At 46.6% G+C, this 24,332-nt stretch overlaps 1 protein-coding gene across 1 annotated transcript in view; it reads left to right on the top strand.

Moving 5' to 3' along the window:
- Nucleotides 1-24,332, top strand: part of LOC311323419 (dolichyl-diphosphooligosaccharide--protein glycosyltransferase subunit STT3B) — a 70,005-nt gene that overhangs the window by 24,807 nt on the left and 20,866 nt on the right. Inside the window, exons 2-4 of the mRNA XM_084455643.1 lie at nucleotides 10,937-11,045; nucleotides 18,366-18,653; nucleotides 22,981-23,046. Of these exons, the coding sequence (XP_084311769.1) occupies nucleotides 10,937-11,045; nucleotides 18,366-18,653; nucleotides 22,981-23,046 (463 nt within the window). The remainder of the gene's footprint in view (nucleotides 1-10,936; nucleotides 11,046-18,365; nucleotides 18,654-22,980; nucleotides 23,047-24,332) is intronic.

Here is a 24,332-nt window from a genome sequence, read left to right as displayed (position 1 = left end):
TCCAATGAAATTCATCTAAACGTATGTCCCGCCCTTGCAGCCCGTTTCAGGCGGAAATACGTCAAAGTACGGAAGCAAGATGTTCTCCAACTTCCCTTTCTGTGCGACTTTAAATACTAGTCATTAATTTGGAGGTAGGCTAAAAAACATTGCTTTTTTGCTAAAAGTGATACATTATTTAAAAGAACAATCAATAAAGCCTCTCTAGTTGAACAAACGAGTGGAGTGGTGAGCGGTGGCACACGAGAGCTCTCAATTCCTCGGCCCTCACATTGTAAACGGAGTAGCTGACAGCTCGCTCTCCATTCGCAGCAGCAGCTCTGTGCTGCCGGTGATTCTGCTGCATGTGCACACGGAGGGGCAGATGGACACTTGGTTCATAGTCATGGTAATTACTCAGACTAAGTATTGATAACATGCTTAGTCTAATTTACAAATGTTTTTTTATTTTTATTTGATGAGTGGGAGCTGATATGCGGGAATTAACTAAATGGGTAAAATGACGGTGTGGGGCAGAAAACAACAGTTGGGCGATGGGAAAGTAATGACTCGGTGAATACACCGTGGATGTCCGAATACCGAGTAACACCGACAACCACGGCAAGCCTACACTGCAGCCGTTGCGTCGCGTTGGACGCCAACGTCTACATTGGAGAATCACAAGGTTAATTTCTTGAATTTTAAGAGAGAATATCGATGGCTGACGGCAGATGCTGACGGCTGCAGTGGAGCCAAGCCGTAAAGCGTAAGCGTTGAGAGCAATATACACCATGGCAGAGTAGGCAAGTCGGACAGATGGTGAATGACTGTTGATATTTTTGCATCAGACCTGACTGGACTTACAAATGTGACATTGTGCATGTTTTGAGTCTTGAGTCATGCTCGGATTGCAGTTGGCAGAAGCTATGAATAATTGTGCCTTCAATAACAACAGCTGATTTCTGCAAGGTGCAGGATGTTTTGAAGCAAGCTCTGAGCTAGTCAACACCCGTGTGTCGCCATGATGCCTTGCAGATACAGCAAAAGTCCATGGAAGTCTTTATTAGACTGAGGCTCACTTTAAGATTGGTCGGCTCAGCCCCCGGCAGATTTTTATAGCTCAAGCTCTTTTTTTATATTCTTTGTCTACGTTCTGTCAAAATCTAGAGCTGTGTTGAGCAAATAAAGTAGGCTGTTTTATTGCCTGCTCTCTCTCCTGGCTAGGCCCGAGCAAGCAGTGCAGTATCACACCTCGTTGAACAGCTCCTGTCTATCGCCTGTAGAATGGGTGAAGTTTGACTTTTGACATGGTTGTGGGTATTTCATAATTGCTTTCCGTTAAAGAGGGATTTCATTTTTTCAAGATTTAAACAGCATCAGACCTTTTTTTTTTCTTTTTCTTTTTTTTTTTTAGCTGTTACCTGACAGCTTATCTGGCACATTTATTTGAACAGACAATAGCTAAGTCACTTGCCTATGAACATGATGGCAGAATGCCCCACCTAGGAAGTGGAGCGACAACCATTTGGTCATGTTTACCCAACAACCAGTGCCAGCTGGCTTGTTTCGTAAAGTTGTTGACATTTGAGTTAAGGCCTAAATGCAAGGGAATTAATGAGCTTCGTTGCCAATTTGACAGTGAGTTTTTCATGGCAGTAACGCTTAACAGCTTTTCCTGGATGCAATTTAACCTCTGCAAGCGAGTAAGAGAAGGATGTTAAGTTAGGCCACAACATTTCTGTCGTTTCAGTGAAGTGTGTTTGCTTTCCCGAAACGACGATGATTATTTTTTATTGGCTGTTCCATAATCCCTGAAACGGTTGATTTGGTAGTCATTAGCCCCGTTTGGTATTCATCATTCACCACACTGGTCTTGTACTCGTCTGTCTGGATTCTCATTGCTGCTCTTGCTCACACAAACACCACTGTATCAGCAGCACTGACAGAATCTCATCTAGCCACTCTACTGATGACCAAGTAATTACAGTGAACATTTCACTCCAGAATGATTAACTAATTTCCTGTGCCATCTGCTCAATAGCGCTGTCTTGCTTCGCACAGACTGCAGTTTGCGTGTTGCTGGGGTCATTGAGCAGACATCCCAGTAACATAACCCTGTCGTGTATAAACTATGATACCATAACCAGCAGATGGTCGCTAGCAACCGTCTCTTCGTCCCACTGCCACTGGTAAATGTTTGGCGCTCAGCAGAATTACAAGAATAGCCCTGGCAATTGTCCTGCCTGCCAGAGTCACCCTGTTTCCACCAGCTTGGCCATATTATCCCTCGGTCATGAAGAGAGCAGGACTCTGAACAATGGTAGCTCTTTTTCCCCCTAGGTGTATCAGGCAGATGGATAGTGGCCACGCCAGGCTGATGCTCCGTATTCTCTCATGGGTCTCTGTAATAACAGCCTGCTGTAATAACTTGAAGCGGGGTAATCCGAGTGGAACACCCTGCTGGTGACTATTAGCTAGCAAGTGCTCGGGTGTAGTCCTAGTTTTAATCCTGTTAATTAAGGAGCAGAGGGGCCTGGGACCCCAATGACAGGAGCCTGATTAAATTACCACAGATTAACAGCCGCTATTTCACACAGTAGCACTAGGTAGATGAACTTCACATTATAATTTCAGTTACTGAGGTAAAAGTGATCATGTAAACACCTCAATCGGAATGAAAATGGCCAATGCGATTGAAAATCAAAAGAATTTTTCGTACATGTATACGAGACACTACAGTCAAAATGCTGTTTTTTCTTCCGAACTTCAATTTTCATATTTTTCGATACTCTTCTACTATTACATGTATACTATCACTACATTAACAGAAATGGCGAGACTTGATTAAAAACTGCTATTTTTCAAATTGTTGTACGTGAAATAAGCATATGAATGCATAATGCTTATCTTTATCGGCCATTTTCTTAAAATTACGTTTTATCAGTACCTGACGTCACTCGGTACCTGCTATCTCAACTTCCAGGGCAGGTGCATTCACTAAACTTTACATACTCGGATGTATTCTGCAAATATTTACAGCTGGAATTGTGAATATATTGGTGTCTTTTCATTTTAGGTTGCTTTTCGTGTCTAAAGATGGGCAAAGAAATATTTTTAATGGGTGTATGCAGTATTTTTTCAATAACTATTGAAAATAAGCTTGTATTTACAAACCAGCTGTAAATATTTAAGTTTTTAGCATATTGTCAAAACAAAAGAAACTTTAAGCCTGACTTTATCCATTGTTTAGATAGTAGGTACCGAAATATATGCAAATGTATGCATATTTAATGAGTTATTGCCTGATTTGCATACCTAAACTTTTTTTTTAGAGAAAGTGTAATACAAAAAATATTTCTCTTGATGTGAAGATTAAACTGGTAAAAAATCATGAGGATATCTTTAAAGGAAAAAAAATCATTAAACTGTAGTCTCCCCCTTAAAGGAGTAGTAAAAGGAAAATGCACGTTTAGCCCTGTTTTAAGGTTACTTATGATCATATACAATGGTTCAGATCAAAACGTTGACAAAACTAGCACTTTTGAGAAAGTCTGATAATTGCTCTACCACCGTTTTGGTCATACAATGGATGTGGGTGGGCACCGTGAAAAATCTTTCAAAAACATGTTTAACTCTCGATTTCAAAGACAAGAAGCTCACCGAGGGGGTAATTGGTGTCCATTGGTGTTCTGACATCAAATTTGCCGCAAAGTATGAATCCTGTAGGGTTTTGTTGATCATTTAATGAAATCCATTGACTTATATTGAAGCGACCGTTGTAGATGTGTAGATCAATCTGCAGAGGGGATTCAGGAAGCGGAACTACTTCAAGGCATTGCGCGAGATCGGAATCAGTTCAAGCGGAGGTTTACACACGTATGTGCTGCGACTATATAGTTATATGCCAAATATTTAAAAAAGCCTTTCCAGATGAACTCGAATCTTACTTTATGACGAATTATATGTCAGAACGCCAACTAACACCTCGGTGAGTTTCTTGTCTTTGAAATTGAGAGTTTAAAATGTTTTTTGAATGATTTTTCACGGTGCCCACCCACATCCATTGTATGACCAAAACGGTGGCAGAGCAATTATCAGACTTTCTCAAAAGTGCTAGTTTTGTCAACGTTTTGATCTGAACCATTGTATATGATCATAAGTAAGCTTAAAACAGGGCTAAACATGCATTTTCCATTTACTACTCCTTTAATCATCATCATCATCATCTTCATCCGCTTATCCAGGGTCGGGTCGCACTCCTTTAATCATATTAAAATGTATTTCGGTCTTTCTGCGCAAACTCGTTTCCTTGCCCTTCTGGCGCGATTACGTATAGCGCGCGAGAAGATGGATCTGTCCCTTGTTCTATGCAACTTACTGTATATCAATTTGTTAAAAATGTTGATTATTTTTTATGTATAATGTGTGCATACGACCTTGATGCAATTACACTTTTGTAGTTATATTTTCTACAATGGCCTAAATGGAAAGAAAATAATGTGTTGATTGATTGATTGAGACCTTTATTTAATCAAGGAAGACAATTGAGAGCAATGCCCTGAGTACAAAAATAACATGTACAGAAATATGACATACAATAAATAAAATAAGATAATATACAATACTGCTGCTCTGAGTGTTTAGCCTACCTCGGGGGGGGGGGGGGGATGTACAGTGATGCCCCCGAGATGAGTGGTAAATGCAGGTCTACCGTTAGCAGGTCCTGTCACAATCCCTTCTCCTCCTCAACAGACGAAGGGGAGGCCTAAGCAGTAAAAGGTTTTGGTCGTACTGCTGCTTCACGAACAGAAGCAAATTAGTCAGAAAAAGGCACTAATAATGTGGTCAACCTTCTTGCTGCTATCCGGAACGAGGACTACAGTGTTTTCTACCTGTAAACGTAAACCCCTGTCCAATCAGAAGCCTTCCCAGCCCCAACCTTACGCGGACCCAAATAAATGCGATTGAAAGTGTCTCCCATGTAAACCCTCATTCGGAATGACTATTTCCCATGTAAACTCGCAGGAAAAAACTTTCATTCTGAGTGATTTCATTCTGATTATTTCATTCCGAATGAAAAGACATCATGTAACCGCAGCCAGTGTTAGACATCCCTGGTCTGATTCATGACTTTTCATTTCCTCCTCCAGAAGGTTGATGAATCTGCCACTGGAGGCTGTGAAGGCAGCAGGGAGCAAACAAAGCCAGGTAGATGACTTGCAGACCTCCAGACAGGCTGGACCCTGAGGGACTGTTTGCTCTAATAATCACCAGGTTGATTCTTCTGTAGATTTGTTCCACGGCCTCAACCAAGCTCGAAAACATTGACTTTGACTTAATAAAGCTGCAGTAAAAAGCTGGACTCCCAGCAGCCAAAGGCAAATCAGCGGTATTTATTTTGACTGGCTAACTTCAAAAGGTCGCAGAGTGCACAAAAATGTCTGCTTTGAACCTGTCAGTGCTTGTTTTGTTTACCACTTCTGTGTCCTTGAACAGCATTTCAGTTTTCCTGTCTTCACTAGTACAGTTTGGTTAGATGTTGTATTGGGCCATGTGGGATGTATTGGGCCTGTGACAGGCCTCATGCGCCTCAGGCCTTTTAGTTTTAGTTTTATTTGTCCCACTACCTGGTTAATTCCCTCAAGTCCCTTAAGCGCTCACGCTTAAGAGTGAACGCAGAGGTTAAATAGTCAGGGTCGCAAGAGTACTCCAGGAACAGGAAGTCCACTTGGACTTCTACCAAAGCCGCTCAAGAGAGACGTTAGACAACAAGTGATGCATTTCATTATGTGGTCAGGAGTTTTTTCTGGCCAGTAGACCAGGAAGGAGCCCCTTTCCCTGTTCTGCCTTGGGCTCTGTAACAGTAGGAAACTAGCTTCTGGGGTTTGATCAAAATTAATTGTGATGCCTGTGAACATTCTCAGGTGATCTCAAGTGCTGCTGCTGATTTACTCCGAAGCGGAGAAAATATGCCCCGGAGTAGATGCCTGCACCTTCCTAATTTTACTCCTTTCAGAGCCAAGACAGATTTTCAGTGGTCCTCCCGAGGTCCGTGCTGGAAGCTCACCTGCTCACTGGCAGCAGGCTGGTTGATGGTGCTACCCCGGCTGCAGCGTTCCGTCATCCAGGACTTAATCGGCAGTTATGTATTAAATTGCTATTGTGCTTGGCAGACCACATTCTCCTCTCTATTCAAGCACAAGAATAAAACACTCTGCTGTCCATGAGATCATTGGAAAATGGGATTTTTGAGAATATAGCAGGAGGGCGGACAGTTATTTCAGAGTGCTTTATGTAGTTTCCTTTATTTCCGCCTCTGTGCTTTGACAGCTGGAGAACAATGGACAGGGCTTTCTGGTAGAGGGCCCAGGTTTTGCATCCAGGAGCTCTGGGCGTCTGCTGGGTCTCTCACGTTAATATACCTGGCTGCTGTCTGACCTACTCTGAAAAGTATGCCATCTCTCTCTCTCCACGGTCTGATAGTTGAGGAGGAAGGTGAAGTGGAGTTAAGCGGGGCGGACTGGTCAGTCAGAGTACCGTGTGTGTGTTTCAGCTGGCCAGTCAAGCAGAATAGGTGTCAGGTCTCCAGACCCACCGCTGAGCCCAGGTTATGTGATCTGGACGCCTGAGGAGCCAAACAGAGAAACAGTCCAGCCTTCCTCCCTGTGAAAGAACCAGCTTGTTAATGATGAGCCCTGCAGTATGAGGAGATTTGAGAGTGCCTTACCCACCCACCCCCCAACTCCCCCCTCAGAATGAGAACAAGGGAGAGAGAGAGAGCGCATACTGTGTGCCTGACGTGTCAGTTGGTGAATTATGGATGACCCATGGCAGGAACACGCTCCATATTTTTCTTCTTGAAAGTGAGGCAGCAACAGTGGCCCTCTTCACACTATTTGGTGGACAGCACATTTTCTGCCAGCAGTCTTGCCTGGCTGCAACCATCTTTTTTTCTGGCAGGATGTTTCACCAAAACCCAGGTCCCACACTACCTTTTGAAATGGAGTGCCCTTAATCACTCATTGTCTCCTTGAGTGTAAAGGCAACGGTCTATTTTAACGTCTCAGCATCCGCTGAGCAATGAGTGCCTACTGAGTGGAGCCTGCGGATGTTGAGAGCCTCACGTCCAGGGTTCGAAATTAACATCCGCCAAGCACTAAATGCGGGTAGATTTTTCATTTGGCGTGTACGTTTTGAAGCTACCCGACTCTGAAGGGTAACGTTTTTCGCAACAAAATATCAGCATTGATGGTTCAGCGCTTAACCAAATATCAGCCTTGGTAGATCACAGCACGGACAACTTAAAAAAAAAAAAAAAATATATATATATCAGCATTGATGGCTGAAAGAGAGTAAGATTCATGACAAAATATCAGCCTTGCTTTACAGTGCAGTGCATACAAGTGAATAAACTTGGTGACGATGTGCGCAGCTCATGTGAAAAGAGCACTCTTGTGGTGGATCTGCTGCTGTGCATCATAAACCAAATGAGCTGTATAATGATTTGGAGGACTATCTCTAGCCTGCTAGGTACAGCTACTAGGCTACTAATTATCTAATGTTTCTGTTGTGTTGACAGGTGTCGGTGAATCAACGTATTAAATCGCAGCGAGCAAACTTACTGTATCATCTAAAGCTATGATAATATTAGCTGACTGGGACTGTCTCTCGTGACCAACTAACGTTAGCTAGCTAATGCAGCAGTTGATATGTTGCACAGCAAAACGAGCAGTACAGTATCATTAGGGCTAGGTGTAATGGAATAAATTTGATGTAACTATCAAAAGTAAAATGATTTGCTGAGGTTCGCTCAAAAAGGTTCAATCTGGTTTATTTGCCAAAACATACAATTGCAATTGGACTTGAGAATAAAACACAGAAAAGTGTTTCAACCGAGAAGAAGTGAGGTCAGTTTGTTTTGTGCGCCCTTACACTCAATGGTTTGCCCGGATATGATGTTTCTAAGATCCGGTTGGCTAACTCATCATTACACGTCATCACTAATGGCGGACGTCATCAACAATGCAAGAGTTCAGATGTGATATTGGAAAGGGCGGTAAATATCAAATAGGTTTCTGCACAGACAATGGAACAATGGAAAGTCACCGGTTCTCAGACAAGGCCTGGGTGTGTCCCCCCCTGGCCAGTGAAAAGTCTTCAGTCTTGATTTAAAAGAACTGAGAGTTGCAGCAGACCTGCAGTTTTCTGGAAATTTGTTCCAGATATGTGGAGCATAAAAACTGAACGCTGCTTCTCCACTTCCGCTTTACAACATATCCCTTGTCGCGTTAACAAAGAAACCAGCAAATGTGTGAATGTTTTTCTCATGAGCAGAAAGTGATACTCCAGGCATTTTCTTAACTTTCTTAACTAAGTTCCCCATTCTGGCCCGTGGTGTGTTTTATTGAAGGAATTTGGCCCTTGATAAGCTGAGATGATTAATGTGCTGTACCACATGCCAGCCAGTTTGGAGAGAGTGTCCTGCTGGTGTCTCACACACAGCACACTCCAGCAGCTCAATGACAGTGTGCTGCCTCCGCATCACCAGGCTTGACATCTTTGTTTAACCTATTACAATGTATCACTAAGCATCTTAAGTTTTTCCGTCATGCTGGTTACAAAGTGATTTCCTCATAGCCCAAAGCAATGTGGTAGAACTTTCATCTAGTATTATTTTCGTTGCTACTATAGTGTTACAGCCTGAGCAAATGGAAAGCCAGAATGTCTTAATTACCACTAGTCTTTCATCAAAGTTTGACTCCTCAACAATGACGAGACTCTTAAGGCTATGTTAATACGGTTTTGTTTGAAACCACACAACTTTTGCTACCTTTAGGCCACATGTCCACACTATTGGCTGAATATGAGCAGATAATATTGCCTGAAACACTAAAGAATTAATCCTGCTTCTTTTGTCAGCATTCACATCATCAATGAAGGGAACCAGTTCCATTGGCAGCCATACATGCCCACACCATAACACTACCACCATCATGTTTCACTGATGAGGTGGTACCTGTATGCTTTGGATCATGAGCAGTTCCTTCCCTTCTCCATACTCTTCTCTTCCCATCATTCTGGTACAAGTTCATCTTTGTCTCATCTGTCCATAGATTGTGGCTCCAGAATTTTATAGGCTTTTTTGAGATGTGTTTTGGCAAACTCTAATCTGGTCTTCCTGTTTTTTAAGCTCACCGATGGTTTACGTCTTATGGTGAACCGTTTGTATTTACTCTGGTGAAGTATTCTCTTGATTGTTGACTTTGACACTGATACACCTTCCTCCTGGGGAGTGTTCTTGATCTGGCCAACTGTTGTGAATGGATCTTTCTTCACCAGGGAAATAATTGTTCTTTGGTTGTTTTTTTGTTCTTGGTCTTTTGGGTTTGCCGAGCCCACCAGTGCGTTTTTTCTTTTTAAGAATTTACTAAACAGTTGATTTGGCCACACCTATTTTTTTGCTATCTCTTTGATTGGTTTGTTTTGATTTTTCAACCTTATGATGGCTTGCTTCACTGATAGTGACAGCTCTTTGGATTTCATATAGAGAGTTGACAGCAACATATTCCAAATGCAAGTACCACACTTGAAATTAACTCTGGACCTTTTACCTGCTCCTTGTGAATGAAATAACGAGGGAATTACACACTTGGCCATGGAACAGCTGAGCAGCCAATTGTCCAAATACTTTTGGTCCCCTAAAAAAGGGGGGGGGGGCACGTTTACAATTGTTTGTAATTCCTACTCCATTCACCAGTTTGATGTTAATACCCTCAAATTAACATTGAAAGTCTGCACTTAAAGATCATCTTAATTGTTTTATTTCAAATCCATTGTGGTGGTGTACAGAGCCAAAACGATGAATTCTGTTTCAATGTCCAAATTTATGTTTGCTGTACTTTCCTAGGAAACGTTTGACGGACTTTGTGTCTTGTTTGGAAGTCCTTCCTCCACTGCAGTGGTAGAGTTAAACTAGCCTAACCTAAGTCTTGTGCAACTGAGAAACAAGGCTGCTGCTTTTTTCCTTTTATGTGTACGATTTGTCCCCTCACAGCAGCCATACGCAAGTGTAATATGTGTGTAAACATGGCTACGGTGTCTTCTGAGACATTCTCTACCAAACGGAGGATCGTTAGCTCTAGAAGGCCAGGCTGTGCTGCTCATCTCTGGTGTCGAGTAGAGCAGGTAATTGTCCTTCATTTGTACCGTCTGCGGCGGAGCATTATGCCAACGATTGTCTTCCCGCCGCGCCTGCTGCTTTATGGACGTTCCACCCAGGAGCCTAAAGCAGTGCGCCCTTAATGAGGCAGGAAGCCGAGGGAAGTGTGCCGGACGCTCTCTGCCTCTTCACTCCTGCTGGCAGTTGTCTTCCCAGTGTCAGCTTCTCTCTTGTCTTCCCAGTGTCAGCTTCTCTCTTTGTTTTGCAGCTTGACTACGGTCCAGAACCACTGTTGCATGTTGGCGGGAATCCAGGCCAGTTCTGAGAGAAGGGATATGCATTTTAATTATTTAATGACCTCCTTGTCGTTGTCACTTTAAGGGGTGCCACTTGCCAGTGTTTTTGGCTGGACCGCAACAGCCCTGTAATGTCTTTGACTGGCTGACTGACTGACCCCGTCTCTGCTGTACTGTACCAACTGGTTACACCATTGGTTAGCCGGCTGAAGTTATGCAGATTTATGCATATTGCCCACAATTTTGCATACACATGCATGGTCCTTATTGGGTTTTCACCTAGTCTTGTGTAAAATGCTGTGCAAGAGCAGGCTGAGAGAATGTTGTTTTCTTAAAGAATGTTTTTTAATAAGCCTCTGGTTGGACCTCCAGTTGACCTGTGCCGTGTTGGCTTCAGCAGAAAGTTTGCATGATGAACTTTATAGAGCTGTTATAGTGGATTGTTTGTTTAGCTAGCCTGTTGGCTTGTTGTTCTAACCAGCTTCCCCCCCTCCTCCCTCAGGTTCAACTACAGATCCACCCACCACCTCACCACCAACGGCTTCTATGAGTTCCTCAACTGGTTCGACGAGAGGTCGTGGTACCCCTTGGGGAGGATCGTTGGCGGCACAGTAAGTTTAACACATACTTTAAGGGATAGTTCACACAAATTCCAAGCAGTGCAAACAAAACTTTAGCTATTGGGTTATTGCCAAAAAATACTCTCCGCTTTTGCCATTTTTCTTTGATGTTCCTTGTCTGTTAGTCTGCGTTGTTTTAAAGTTCAATAAACTTGCAGCATCGCTCAGCTAATAACCACATTTGTCTGGTCTTCTTGCAATGAAGAATGTCCAACATGGGATTTGGACCGCGGAAAACACAGATTTATTGTATTTCTCCAAATACAAAATGCCTCATAAATACTGTTTTCCTGCCTGCGTATTAGTATTGTATCAGCTAGGGTTCTGATTAATGGAGCTAGGGGGCCAAGATGACCCTTATGCCGGGCTCAGACTACAGGATTTTTGGGCCGATTTATCCCTGATTCACCCCTCCTGACAATCGGAGGAGAAATCTGGTCTGGAACGTTGGTCGGGGCCGATGATCGGCCCAGATTATCTTGTAATGTGAGGGGTTTACAGATCCAATCTTATACCTCCCGATCGGCTCGCAGACCCATCGGGGCGGCCCCGATAATATCAAACATGTTTGATATTTAAGATTATTACGTCCCGACTTTACAAGTGAGACGGCGAGACCAGTGGTTCGTTGCTCCCTCGGGCACGATAAGATCCTGTAGTGTGTGCTGAGCCGTTATTTTAAAATCTTGCTGTGTGTGCTTGTTTGAGATGCGCAAGAAGAATATCTGTTAAGATACTCCTTATGTGCGTGATGTAACCCGATTTCGAAATTGGTTAGGATTTGAAATATCCTGTAGTGTGAGCCCGGCATTACTTGATATTCACAGTGTACTTGTGCTAGACTTTAAGGTTCTAGAACACTCGTGCCTCAGTTGTGGCACCTTACATGTATGACGCAACCCCCTAGACTTCAACCATTAATGAATTTACGACTTTCAGGAGGGCCTTCTTTCTAAATAAATTAGACGTTGAGATTAGGCGTCTCTCCTAGTCTGCATTCCCAAAGTTGACCCCTTAGCATGACCCTTCTGCTAGGCCCGGTTGGCAAAACGGCTATAATTATCCATCCAGGGTTGGCTACCCTTTGGAAACTACAGGACACACATATGGGTCATTGACAAATAAGGGTGGGAAAGATGACCAAAACATTTTGGGGAAATACTGTTTTAAAAGCTTGCATTAGGTGTGTTATGTGGATTTTGTATTTATGCTTGTTTTATGTCATTTGAAATTACATTTGCAAGTTTTTTTTTCAAATAGTAAGAGCAAATGCGCCTGAAAATGTCAAGTGGTGTAACCAGAGAAAAGTGGTAAATATTCAATATTTTATCAACCTAGAGTGTATGTAGGTGTACTCATAATAATAATCAATTGCAACATGTTACCTAAGAATAGATTTTGTCAGGGTGATCTCAAATGTTGAATATTTCACCAGTTTTGGCGACATCGAGCGGGTCATATGGTATGCTGAAAACACCTTGGTTTTTGTTATAATCTATGGAAATGTATGTCAAAATGGCTAAAAACATGTTACACTACAGTAGAATATAATGCTTAGCTAGGATAGGAATATAATTAATATCCCTGTATAATTTCATTTTTTCATGAACAAACACTGGTTCCACCATTTGACACAACCAAGTGTCAATTGGTGTTACCATCCACATTTACCACATTTATTATATTGTATTAATGATGAAATGACAGACAAGTATCTGACTTACAGTATTAGGCAGGCCATCTCTGAGTCTCAACACAACATAGAATGTCTGGCCAAATAGTTATGATGTAAATTACAATTCCCCTTTTCTCGAAAGAATACCTTTTTTGAAAATAAATAAAACTGACTAATAAACTAAACATTTCTTCTTAAGATGGCTAGTTGTCCTTGTGCTGCATCATAAAATATTGGTCCTTGCCTAAAATAGCATCAAACAGAAAGACTTATAATAGGAGTCATATCTGAGTCAAATGGTGTAACTGGTTACACCATTTGATATTTACATTAAAAATCAAATTTGTCAGGCATTTACATGGACACCCATGAAAGCTAGCTAGTTGACCTAGCTACTTTCAAACATACTTTTTAAAGTAAATACTTGTTTTTATGATAAAGATCAATAATCAATGTTTTTCACTGGTTGCACCATTTTACACTGTACACTATTTGACATGTAAACCGACTCATACCTGACCATACCCTAAAATGTCAAACTATCAAGAGAAGAAGAGTTACTAACCTTGACATGCAACCATGAAGAGCATAGAGGGGTCCTTCTCTACATTTCCCACCAAAATTGTCTTGTAAAAAAAAAAAAAACTCCTTATATGGTGGTTACACCATCTAGACACTTATGTAAATTGACCTGACTGACATGATTCCCCAGATTATTTATAATATCCAGAACAATATAGTTACACTTCTTTTATTAACACTTTTTTGCCATTTTTACTCTAATTCTCTCAAAATGAATTAAAACCACAACTTTTTAGGGCAGGTTGTCAGAAAAGAATGTATGCAAGTAATCTTTAAGTTTATTTTAAAAATTTTAACCTAAAAAATTTAAACTTAACCAAAGGTACACAAAAAAAACAAGCGTCAAGTCTTTGACCCATATATGTTATATGCTAATCTCTTAAAATCCATCAGTCTGTAGCACAAAAAAGCTGTTTTTGCATGTGGTTGGAGGGGGGGTCAACTGTAGTCAAGGTAAAAAAATTACGCTCTGTATGTAATGTGTGTATTTTGAGTGAACAACTTCTTTAGTCACTCGTCTGAAGAATGCCCGGAGCTGCATGCCCCAGGCCTCCCCTGTGCGTGTTTGTGTGAACTGTGAGGAGTCAGATAAGGCAGCACCGGGGATGGCGGCCATTCATAAGCCCCCCCCACCGGTGCCCCGTGGCCCTCCGTCTTAGTCGCACTCAGAAAACAAACGCCGGGCCGTCGTCCACTTGACTGATTCCCTTCCGATGCCATATGCTGTTCTCCGACCGGGGCGGCTGTTGTGAGATCGGTACCTTTTTCACTACCTGCCGATTCCACTGGATTTATCCCCGTTTCCTCCCATCCCTCTATCCCCCTCTCCTCTGCCCTCATCTGCTTGAGGGTGTTTGGTGAATAGCACTGTGAGTGAAGTACAACTCTGTTTTGCTTTCTCTCTCTCTCTCTTTCTCGCTCGCTCGCTCTCACTCTATCTCTTTCTCACTCTCTCTTTCTCACACCCTATCTTTGTTATACCTCTGCCTGCCCCATCTCCAACCCCCCCCCCGCGCCCTGCCTCGTGTGTTGTAATCATTTTAACCAATGGTGTGAAGGTCCAGGCTCTCCCCAGCCAACCGGTCTGCCAGCCATTTGAGACAGTCAGCCAACCAGCAAGTCGGCTGACCAGCACATCAACCAGCATGTTGGCGAACCGACCAGGAAGTCAGCCCGGGCTTAAAGGACCTGGAAACCTCTCTCTCCCTGTGTAGCTCCAGCTCTCCCTCTCCCATGGTCCTCCTCTAGTGAGGCTGCACTCTCCAAAACCGCACACTGGAGTTGGAGGGGAACACTGAATAGTTCAGAGTCAGACAGTCTGAATTGGCCACATGGTCAACATTGTTACTGTACGCACTAAAAGGTGTGTTGAGAGTAGAAGGCGAGTGGTATTTTGGCGCATCGTTCTAGCAGCCGTCGGTGGCAAATAGTCTTCTTGAACCTGTGAATGTAAGTGGCAATCGATGGCTGCTGGCTGAGTTCCCATCAGACATTGCCCACTGTTGAGCACTTGAGCAAGGCACTTAACCGCGAGGCTAGCTCACAACAGTTGGTCATGCTGGCTGAACCTTTGCTCGACTCAACTGATCCTTGAGATAGAAGAGCAGACGACCAACCCCCCTTGGGAGATTAATATACTGTATTAATACAGTATAACAAAACAAACATAATAATCCAGCTAGCGTTACTCTGCGAAGCAGCACGGCCTACTGACCACCGATTTAGCCAAGTAAAGATTATTCTTATATTCTTAAGGAGAATTCTATATTATATTTAATATTCTATTCTATTCTAACCTAGTCAGGGGTGCATACTTGTCACCTTTAGGTGAAAATAACCGTTTTTAATCCAAAATAGGTCATTTGTTTGATCAGTGTATGTATGAGTTTGTATGTTTGTCACCTTTTTCACCTGTGATCTGTTTGCACCTCTGCTAGTGATGAGGGTGTCAGTAGCCAGATGGCCGGTCATGTCCAGCAGTGGAAGAAGGAGCCAGTTGAGACAGCGGGTGGGTGGGTGGGTCGGCGGAAGACGGGATGCAAATGTATGCCAACATGCAAATCTATGCAAAGCGAGGGGAGATGCAGGTTCCGATCACCCGGCAGATACGAGCGATGCTGTCTTGTCAGTGGCCTGCTGCGGCAGGCTGTCACGTTTATCACAAGGACTAGGCAGCTGTTTATACATTCTGATTAGCATCAGGTTACTGTATGTTAGCGAGGAGGGCTACTGTATTATAATAATAACCATCAATTTATGATTTTATAGTTTATTTGTAATACAGGTGCATCTCAGAAAATGTGAATATTGTGGAAAGCTCATTATTTCTGTAATTTAATTCAAAAAGTGAAGCTTTCATATTAGATTCCTTACACATGAAGTTAAATATTTCAAGGCCGATTGCCTCCATGCCACGCTCCACGTTGATGCAGTAATTTGTGCTGCGAAAGGAGCCCCGACCAAGTATTGAGTTTATAAATGAACAGACTGACAATCAAAGATTAAAACAAAAAAGGCTTGAAATATTTTACTTTGTGTAATGGATCTAGAATACATGAAGGTTTCACTTTTTTAATTAAATTATGGAAAATAATGAACTTTTTCACAATATTCAAATTTTTGCGGATGCGCCTGTATGTACATGACACGGGTACCATTTGAAGAAGTGTTTAGCTGCGCCCGACATGGGGCCCGAGCCTATGACCCTGAGTCTTGTGCTGTGACTGAGCTAATTGTTCCAGCTGTTCATGTGATGCGGTATGGTGCATTAGAATTTCATGAAGCCAGTTGTGGTTACCGGTCAGTTTTAGAATAGATTTTAAGATTATTTTATTAGTTTATGAAGCACTCCATGGTCATGCACCTGAATACATATCAGACATGCTTTTACGTTATACACCAAGTAGGTTCCTGAGATCCTCTCTGGCACTGAACCTTCAAGGGTTCCTGGAGCCAGGACCAAGAGACATGGAGAGGCAGCCTTCAGTTTTTACTCTCCCAGCATAAGGATGACCGCAACGTTTCAGCAAAATCTTGAGACATCCCTTCTTAATCTCGCTTTCATCGTGTAGTGTTACCTGTATTAAAGTTGACGTTTACTTTGACAGCTGCACGGAGAGGAGAGAAAAAACCTAACTGGCCCTGAACTCCAAGTCTCGCCTTACTGTAATTCTCTGAATCACTCCATTGTTGTTAACTGGACTGTCAGTGCAGTGCAGTCAGTCAGCACGACTAGACTGTAGACATCCCAGACTGAGCGCGGTGGTGAATGAGCAGCCTGTGTTCTCCCAGAGCTCCTGGCGTCGGCGTCCCTGCAGCGAGCACACAATAGCTGCTTTCCCACCAGAAAAGCCCACTGTACTTTTCCCCCGGGGGACAATCCCCTAGAACCCCCTATTCCCTAGAACTCCCCATGTACACTAGATGGCGTTCAGACAGCGGGGTAAAAGCCCCCCCCCCCCCCCCCCCCCCCCCCACCTGTACCGAGAGGGACGGTACAAGTGACCCCGCCTGCTATATCGCGGGGCAGCTGCGAGATGGGACGAGTTATTTTTCTCTCAGCTGGTGGGTCTGACTGTATCACACGTTTCACTTCTCGGGTAATATCCCGAGTGGCGGCGTGTCACTTCCCTCTCCCGCCCGAGGGCCTAAAGAGATGCCGTTTGAGATTGGCTTGTACCTCGCCCCCCCCCCTCCTCTCCCAGGCTGCCCACTGTCTTCACTGCAATCTTCCTATCTCCACCTCCGACACCCCCCCCCCCCCCTCCTTCCAGCCCTCCTCCTCTCCCTCCCTCCTCCTTATTTAGGCTGTGGTTGATGAGACGACCGGCCTCATTAATTGTGTACGACAACGCGCGTCTCGGTGGGTCACACACCGCTCTGAAGACAGACGAGCGGATGCGTTAATGTGACAGCGGGTGCCCGTTAGCGCTGCGCCCTCCTCCTCCTCCTCCTCGGTGGTGCGGAGAACCGCCACCGACCGCACTCCCTCTCTCCTCAGCCATCGATAAGAATCCAGCGCTGAATTGATGTGATGTTCCCTTAACACTAGAGCTTTGTCAAGCCAATAAACCAGCCCTTTGTTACAGCGCAGAAATGGCACCAGCTTCTGTCTGAAGCCGTAGGGCCAAACTGTTGAGCTATGTGAGGGGGGCAGGGAGAGGGGGGGAGGGAGAGGTGGGAGGCAGAGGGGGGGGCTCTGTTGTTCTGGGCCCGGTGTGGTGGGAGAGGGGGGGGGGAGACTCCGCTTGATGGGAGTTTATCCCTCCCGGCCTCCGTCTAATTAGAGATGCGAGGAGCACGGTGGACCACGCCCCGCCCGCTGTGACAGCCCTGGCCCGCGGGCCTCGTTGGAGCCGGCCGGAGTCGTGTATTGTCGAGGGGGGTAGTACTACCTGCGTGCCGCTTGGATACTTAAACTAGGCTCTGAAGACTGCCCGTCTGCCAAGTGGCAATTCAGAGCTGTAGTCAAAGGTCTCGTCTCCCCGGACAAGCGGAGCTCAGTGTGAACCCCGCCTGCCTCGGACTGTCACCCAGCTGTCCTGTGTAGCTGGGTGACAGTGCAGCTCGCGTACGAGTCACACTGACCACCGCTACCGTAGTCATTTGCATTAGCCTATATGCCATGGGTTTATATTTGTTCCACTACTGATTCTCTCTCTCTTTTTCTACCTCTCCCTCTTTACCTCTGTTTCTCTCTCTCTACTCTACCTCTCTTTCTCTCCCTACCTCTCTCTCTCTCTCTCTGTTTCTCTCTCTACTCTACCTCTCTTTCTCTCCCTACCTCTCTCTCTCTCTCTGTTTCTCTCTCTCTACTCTACCCCTCTTTCTCTCCCTACCTCTCTCTCTCTCTCTCTCTCTCTCTACTCTACCTCTCTTTCTCTCTCTCTCTCTCTCTCTCTCTCTCTGTTTCTCTCTCTCTACTCTACCTCTCTTTCTCTCCCTACCTCTCTCTCTCTCTCTGTTTCTCTCTCTCTACTCTACCCCTCTTTCTCTCCCTACCTCTCTCTCTCTCTCTCTGTATCTCCCTCTCTGTCCTCCCTCCGTGTGTCCAGGTGTATCCAGGGTTGATGGTCACGGCCGGCCTCATCCACTATGTCCTCAACCTCCTCCACATCACCGTGCACATCCGAGACGTGTGCGTGTTCCTGGCGCCGGTCTTCAGCGGCCTGACCTCCATCTCCACCTTCCTGCTGACGCGCGAGCTGTGGAACCAGGGGGCGGGCCTCCTGGCCGCCTGCTTCATCGCCATCGTCCCCGGCTACATCTCGCGTTCCGTGGCGGGCTCCTTCGACAACGAGGGCATCGCCATCTTCGCCCTGCAGTTCACTTACTACCTCTGGGTGAGTATTGAAACGCACACACGCGCACGCACACCCGCACACACACGCCCAACTACCTTTTGTATTCGTGGAAATCATCCACCACCTCGGGGAATGTGACAGCGGAACCCGTCTCTCCAGTTCGGCTGCGCTTGTGCTCGCAAGCGCGTCGGGCCTACGTTCTATCGAAATTACACGCGTTCACTGCGTATCAAAGGAGATTAAATAGAACGTATTTCTTAGATGTGGAACGCTGGGTTCCTTTTCATCTGTGGGGCTTTTCATCTTTCTTCACTGTTCCGCAAACGTCCCCACACCGAACAGAACAAAAACAGCCTCACCTTGACACGGAGCCGCCCATAAGCGCTTTGTCGTATGAACGGGCCTCGCCTGGAGGAGCCGTCACCAAAGATGAGGGGAAACGTATTTTGCGCCCGGGGAACGGGTCTGTTGAATGTAAGAGGAGGGTTTCAAGGTAACGGCACAACCCCATCAGGAACCTCGCCTCTTCACCCTCGCTCGTCTTCCGCCTTCGCCCCCGGCAGTCCCGCTGAACATCCCGCCCCCCCTGACGTCTCGTGGGGGGGGGGCATGCCTCACATGCATGTGCACGCACATACGCTAAATGTATACACAAACGCGCACGCACACAGGGGATGAGATTGGTGTGTGTGTGTGGTGTAAATGGGGCAGATTTTGCATTCGCCCGCATTCATTTCCTCTCGTTATCTGAGGCGACCTTGACAGGGGGCGTCCGGCTTCTCCCCCCCCCCCCATTAGTGTTACTTGGGGAGGGTACCTCTGCCCGCTACCCCCCCTCTTCAGACTGGCTAATAATCTCCCCAGACGCTCCTTGTAAGTCACCCTCAAGGCTGTTGAGAATAGGAACACTGATCATCATGACCAGACAGGGAGCAGTATAGGCTATTTCTTATCTTTCACCCCCCTCTCTCTCTTTTTCTCTCACTCCCTCTCGCTCTGTCCCTCTCTCCCTCTCTCTCTCTCTCCCCCCGTTTGCCCTCCTTTTCAACCTGAGCTCGAGGACACACGGGTGCTGGTGATGTTGATGAGGTCGATGCGGCCTCTCCGCCTGGCCAGGCTCGTTGTTACTCCTGGCAGAACGCGCAGAAGACCTCGTGTCTGTGTCTAGATCGTCGTGTGTGCTCGCGTGTTTGCGTGAGTGAATGTGCTTCATGTGACTGGAGCTGAGCTGATACAATGCCACTCCTCACACGGCCACAAGCTGCTGACCTGTGTGTGACACTCAGAAGCGTGTGTGTTTGTGTGCGTTTGTGTGTGCGCGTGTGAGACCCAGCAGGTTCCCTACCACCGCTGTTCGTCCTGTGGTTTAACCAGGTTCAAGGTACAGTAGCAATGCAGTTCACAAGTCGACTAATATGCTACATTTGATAATCAGTCAATGCTAAATCCCTTCCCAGAGAAACTGAAGAACTTATGCGGTGTTAATAATAATACGGGCTGCGATCTGTCGTGTAATTCTGTAGAGACTTCCTCCGGAGTGTGTTTGCATGCAAGGTGTTTTTCTCGGGTGAAGTTTTCCTCTCTTTCATCATCATCATCATCATCATCACCACCACCACCACTTTGGTATTCTCAAGATGCATTATGGCTGGCTGAAGGAGCAGCTGTTTACCCCTGCAGTCTCCTAAAGGCTCCTCATTATGCCGCTTGGACGAGTGTGTGTGTGCGTGCGTGCGCCTCTCAGAACAGCGCATTTCCAGGTGTTTCAGTTGTTTCCCGTCGGCGGTCATCACACACGCACGCACGCACGCTGTCAATCGCACTTGCCGTTCCATTTTGGCAAGACCCCCGAAAAAACAATCATTCCAGCTACACATCACTGCTCTCCATTATCAGTCTCATTTACCTACTTTTGTGTTGGAGTGCTTTGTCTCCCTCTCTCGCGTTCTCTCTTCATTCTTTCTCTCTCTCTCTCTCTCTCTCTCTCTCTCTCTCTCTCTACCCCATCCTCTCAGTGGTGGCGTCTCCTCCTTTCCTCTCCTCTGTCCTCTCCTCTCCTGAGCTTCTTCCTATCTTCATTATCCTGCTCCTTAATTTTATCTGCTAATAATGCATTCAACTGTGGTCGCTTAATCTCCCTGTGAGGGGCCCCCCTCATCCCCTCCCTAATCTATAATTGAATCCTCTTACAACCTGGAGAGCTGCCCTTTTTAACACTGCCGCACCATGTCTCACACACACACAAGCATAGCCGCCAGTCTCTCTCTCTCTCTCTCTCTCTATCAATCTGGACGTGTGTGGAGAGCGGACGTGTGAGAGCTTGAGTGAGTGATTTCTATCTGTCGTCTCGCTTTATCTTTTTCGTTTGCATGTGTGGTAACTGTTCGGCTTTGTTACAGTGGTTGGTGTGCGGATAGTTGTTGTTTTGGGAAGTGCGTTTTGCGCACAGCCGACCAGAAGAAGGCAGGTGTTTATGATTCTGAATAAAAAGGACGGAGATTTTAATGTGGTGTTTAAGGTAAAGGTGGACGTTTTTTTAAAGATATTTTTTAGGGCTTTTCAGCATTAATGGTATAGGACAGTGTAGAGAGACAGGAAACGTGGGAGAGAGAGAGGGGAGGACATGCGGCACAGGACCCGAGCCGGGAATCGAACCCGGGTCCGCCGCGCCAAGAACTAGTCTTCATATAGTGCGCGCCTTACCCGGTGAAGTGTTTTGGGTGTGGGGGGGAAGGTCATTTGGTGTGGGCCTGCCCTGGGAAGGTTTCCTCTGCTGAGGGAACGCTGCGGGAAACGGGGGAAAGGATGCAGTCAGGGCCTAGGAGCGAGCAGGGTCGTGAAACAAGAACGGAGCAGGGCCTAGATATGAATGTGGAGGCAGGGCCGTCCAGACAGAGTGAGATCACGGCCCATCCAGTTGAGCAGGTGGGAGGGGTGCAGACGAGGGCTTCAGCTGCGGGCAGAGCTGAGGCAGCTAAGCAGAGGGGGGAAGCCCTCAAGTCAAATGCAGATCAGGAGAGGCAGGTAGAGGAGGTGCAGACTGGTACATCAGGTGATATGGGCAAGACTGGGGTATCCAAGCAGGGTGAACAGATGGGCGAGGGGCAGACTGAGGCATTCAAGGGTGATGGGACAGGTGCGGGGGCGCCAGAGGTTGGTGACGACGAGGGCTTGATGGAGTTGGGGGGGCCCCCCCTAAGGCTTCCGTTTTGAAGAGGAAGATTTCAGTCCCTAGGGGAGGTGCTTTGGCCAAGAAGGGGCTAACAAGTACTGTGACGCCGGACAACGAGTCTAGTGGGGAAGAGGTGGGGGATGAGGATGGGGAGAGGGAGGCTGAGGAGCTGGATGAGGCAGAGGCCGGCAGTCAGGCTCCTGGCAGCCAGTGGTCTGATTCGCAGAATTACGAATATTATAAGATCAGACAGGTTAAGACTTCTGAGAGGAGAGCAGTAAGTAGCATTGACTGGCGCAACGTTGGCACTTGTTTGTGAGGAGAGCAGTACCAGTAGCACAGTGCTTTCCGCAGTGGCCTACATCTTCTGTCTGCCTCCCGAGTGTACCGGTAACAACGTCAAGAGGTGCCTTTTCAATATGAGGTGAATAATGTTGATACTGTCGTACGAGGGAAGGTTGAGAGAGACATTATTGGAGAAGAGAGGAAAATGTGTGTGTCTTGCTGAAGTGTTTTTGTGTGGGGGGCGGTGTGTGTTAATAGTAGGAGGGGAGATCGATCCATTACCGCGAGATAGAGGTTTGCGCCGCGGGGCTGGCGAGTCAATCAACCCCTCCACCGGTGAGGCACGGCATGTCCCTTACACGCCGTTCGATTTAACCGCCCACCGTCCCCCCGACGACCGCCTGTCGCCACGCTCCCAGGCCCTCTGAGCCGCGGGGGCGGCTGCCTGTCGAAGGCGCCCTCTCACATGGTTTCACCAGAGGAGCCGTGAGGCGAGGTACCCCAGCAGGCACAGCGTCCGTCAGGCCGTCTCTTCCTACCCGGTACCGCCAGCTGTCCCTGGCTGGTTAGCGGGGGTAATTAAAAGGCTTAACGGACGATTAGCGGAGCAACTGTTGGGTTCGCCCGGGGCAGGGCATCCTGACAACAGATCAAAAATTCTGCACGTCGTCTTGTTTTATGACTGCGGCTTTGAAAGGGGAGGTGAAGTGAAGCATGGGAGACTCGACTTTGATGTTTATTTAATCCTGTTCGAAATGAAACCTGTTCCTCTTTTTTTCTGTTTCCCTTTGTTCTCCGCTCTCTCTCTCTCTCTGTCTCTCCCTTTGTCTCCGTCTATCTCTCTTTCTACCTCCCCCTCTCTCTCTACCCCTCTCTCTCTACACCTCTCTCTCTCTACCTCTATCTCAGGTGAAGGCAGTGAAGACGGGCTCGGTGTTCTGGACCGTCGGCTGTTGCCTCTCCTACTTCTACATGGTGAGATCTGCCTCCCTGACACACACACACACACACACACACACACACACATGGTGAGAGCTGCCTCCCTGACACACACACACACACACACGCACTAACACACATGGTGAGAGCTGCCTCAGTCACAACCCTGACACACACACAAAAATACAGATAGTCACACACAAACTAGACTAGCATGGATTTTCATGAGTCCCAGTAGCATTCCATCTCATCTCTGGCGGTGGGAATTGGACGGCCAGATGACATGAAGACGTCTGGCTCTTCCGGACCCTAAAGGGAGCCAGCGGAGGAAGGTGGAGGGGCCGGCTAGCCGGTGCCTTCGTCGTTATTAATGAATCTCCCTCGAACCCGGTTGTCGGGGGCGCTTCATAGACCGATACAAACAGAAGATGGACCGGACCGACTGTCCGAGCCCATGTATGCGCGTGTGCGTGCGTGTGTGTGTGTGCGTGCGTGCGTGTGTCTGTGAAAGCGCTTCCAGTCTGTTCACAGTTAAATCTCACTAGCCGGCCCTGAGACAGATGTCAAGTGAAACGGATTACAAAAATCCAGCTCCATCGATCATGCCGGCACCTGCTTCTGAGCTCCAGACAGAGGAACAGAAGGATGGAGGGATTCATGCATGCAGGCAGGCAGGCAACCAGAGAGAGAACCAGTAATCCCGCGCGATAGACTGTCAGTTTCTGTCTTAAGCGGCCGCTACTACACGGAGATCTGAAAAGCTTTTCTTTATTTTTTTGGACTCAAAAATCAATGTCCCCGACGATGAGTTCCCGTTTAGTGAAGTTTGCAGGACGCAGTACCTGACGCGCCAACGGCGCCCCACCGATCCCGGGGCACCAGACGGGTGTTTGCGTCGAACAAACCGCGTTCCTCACACCTCCGTCGCACAGCCCCGCCTCCTCGTACCTGAGCTAAAACCCACCTGGCCCGCCACCGGCTAGGACGCCGCCGCCAACCAGCCGAGAGGAAGGTGACGGCCCGAATACGATGTGCTCGCTGAGCGCTAACCGCAAGGCGCCAGCAGCCACTTTTGAAGAAGGACGCCGCCGCCCCCAGCCGAGAGGAAGGTGACGGCCCGAATACGATGTGCTCGCTGAGCGCTAACCGCATGGCGCCAGCAGCCACGTTTGAAGAAGCGGAAGGAGGTGCTCTGCCCAGTGATGCCAGTGATTAATGAGGCCCCGTCTCAGAATGGACATGTCTAGTGTCTTCTGGAGCAGCTAGACAGCCAGCAACCCTCCCCGACTCCCCTCTCTGCTACCTCCCCTCTTTGTCCTTCC

This window comes from Borostomias antarcticus, assembly GCF_949987555.1.
Source record: "Borostomias antarcticus genome assembly, chromosome: 21".
Taxonomy (NCBI): domain Eukaryota; kingdom Metazoa; phylum Chordata; class Actinopteri; order Stomiiformes; family Stomiidae; genus Borostomias; species Borostomias antarcticus.
The sequence above is the reverse complement of the archived record's forward strand: the minus strand, read 5'-3'. Positions and strand labels throughout refer to the sequence as shown.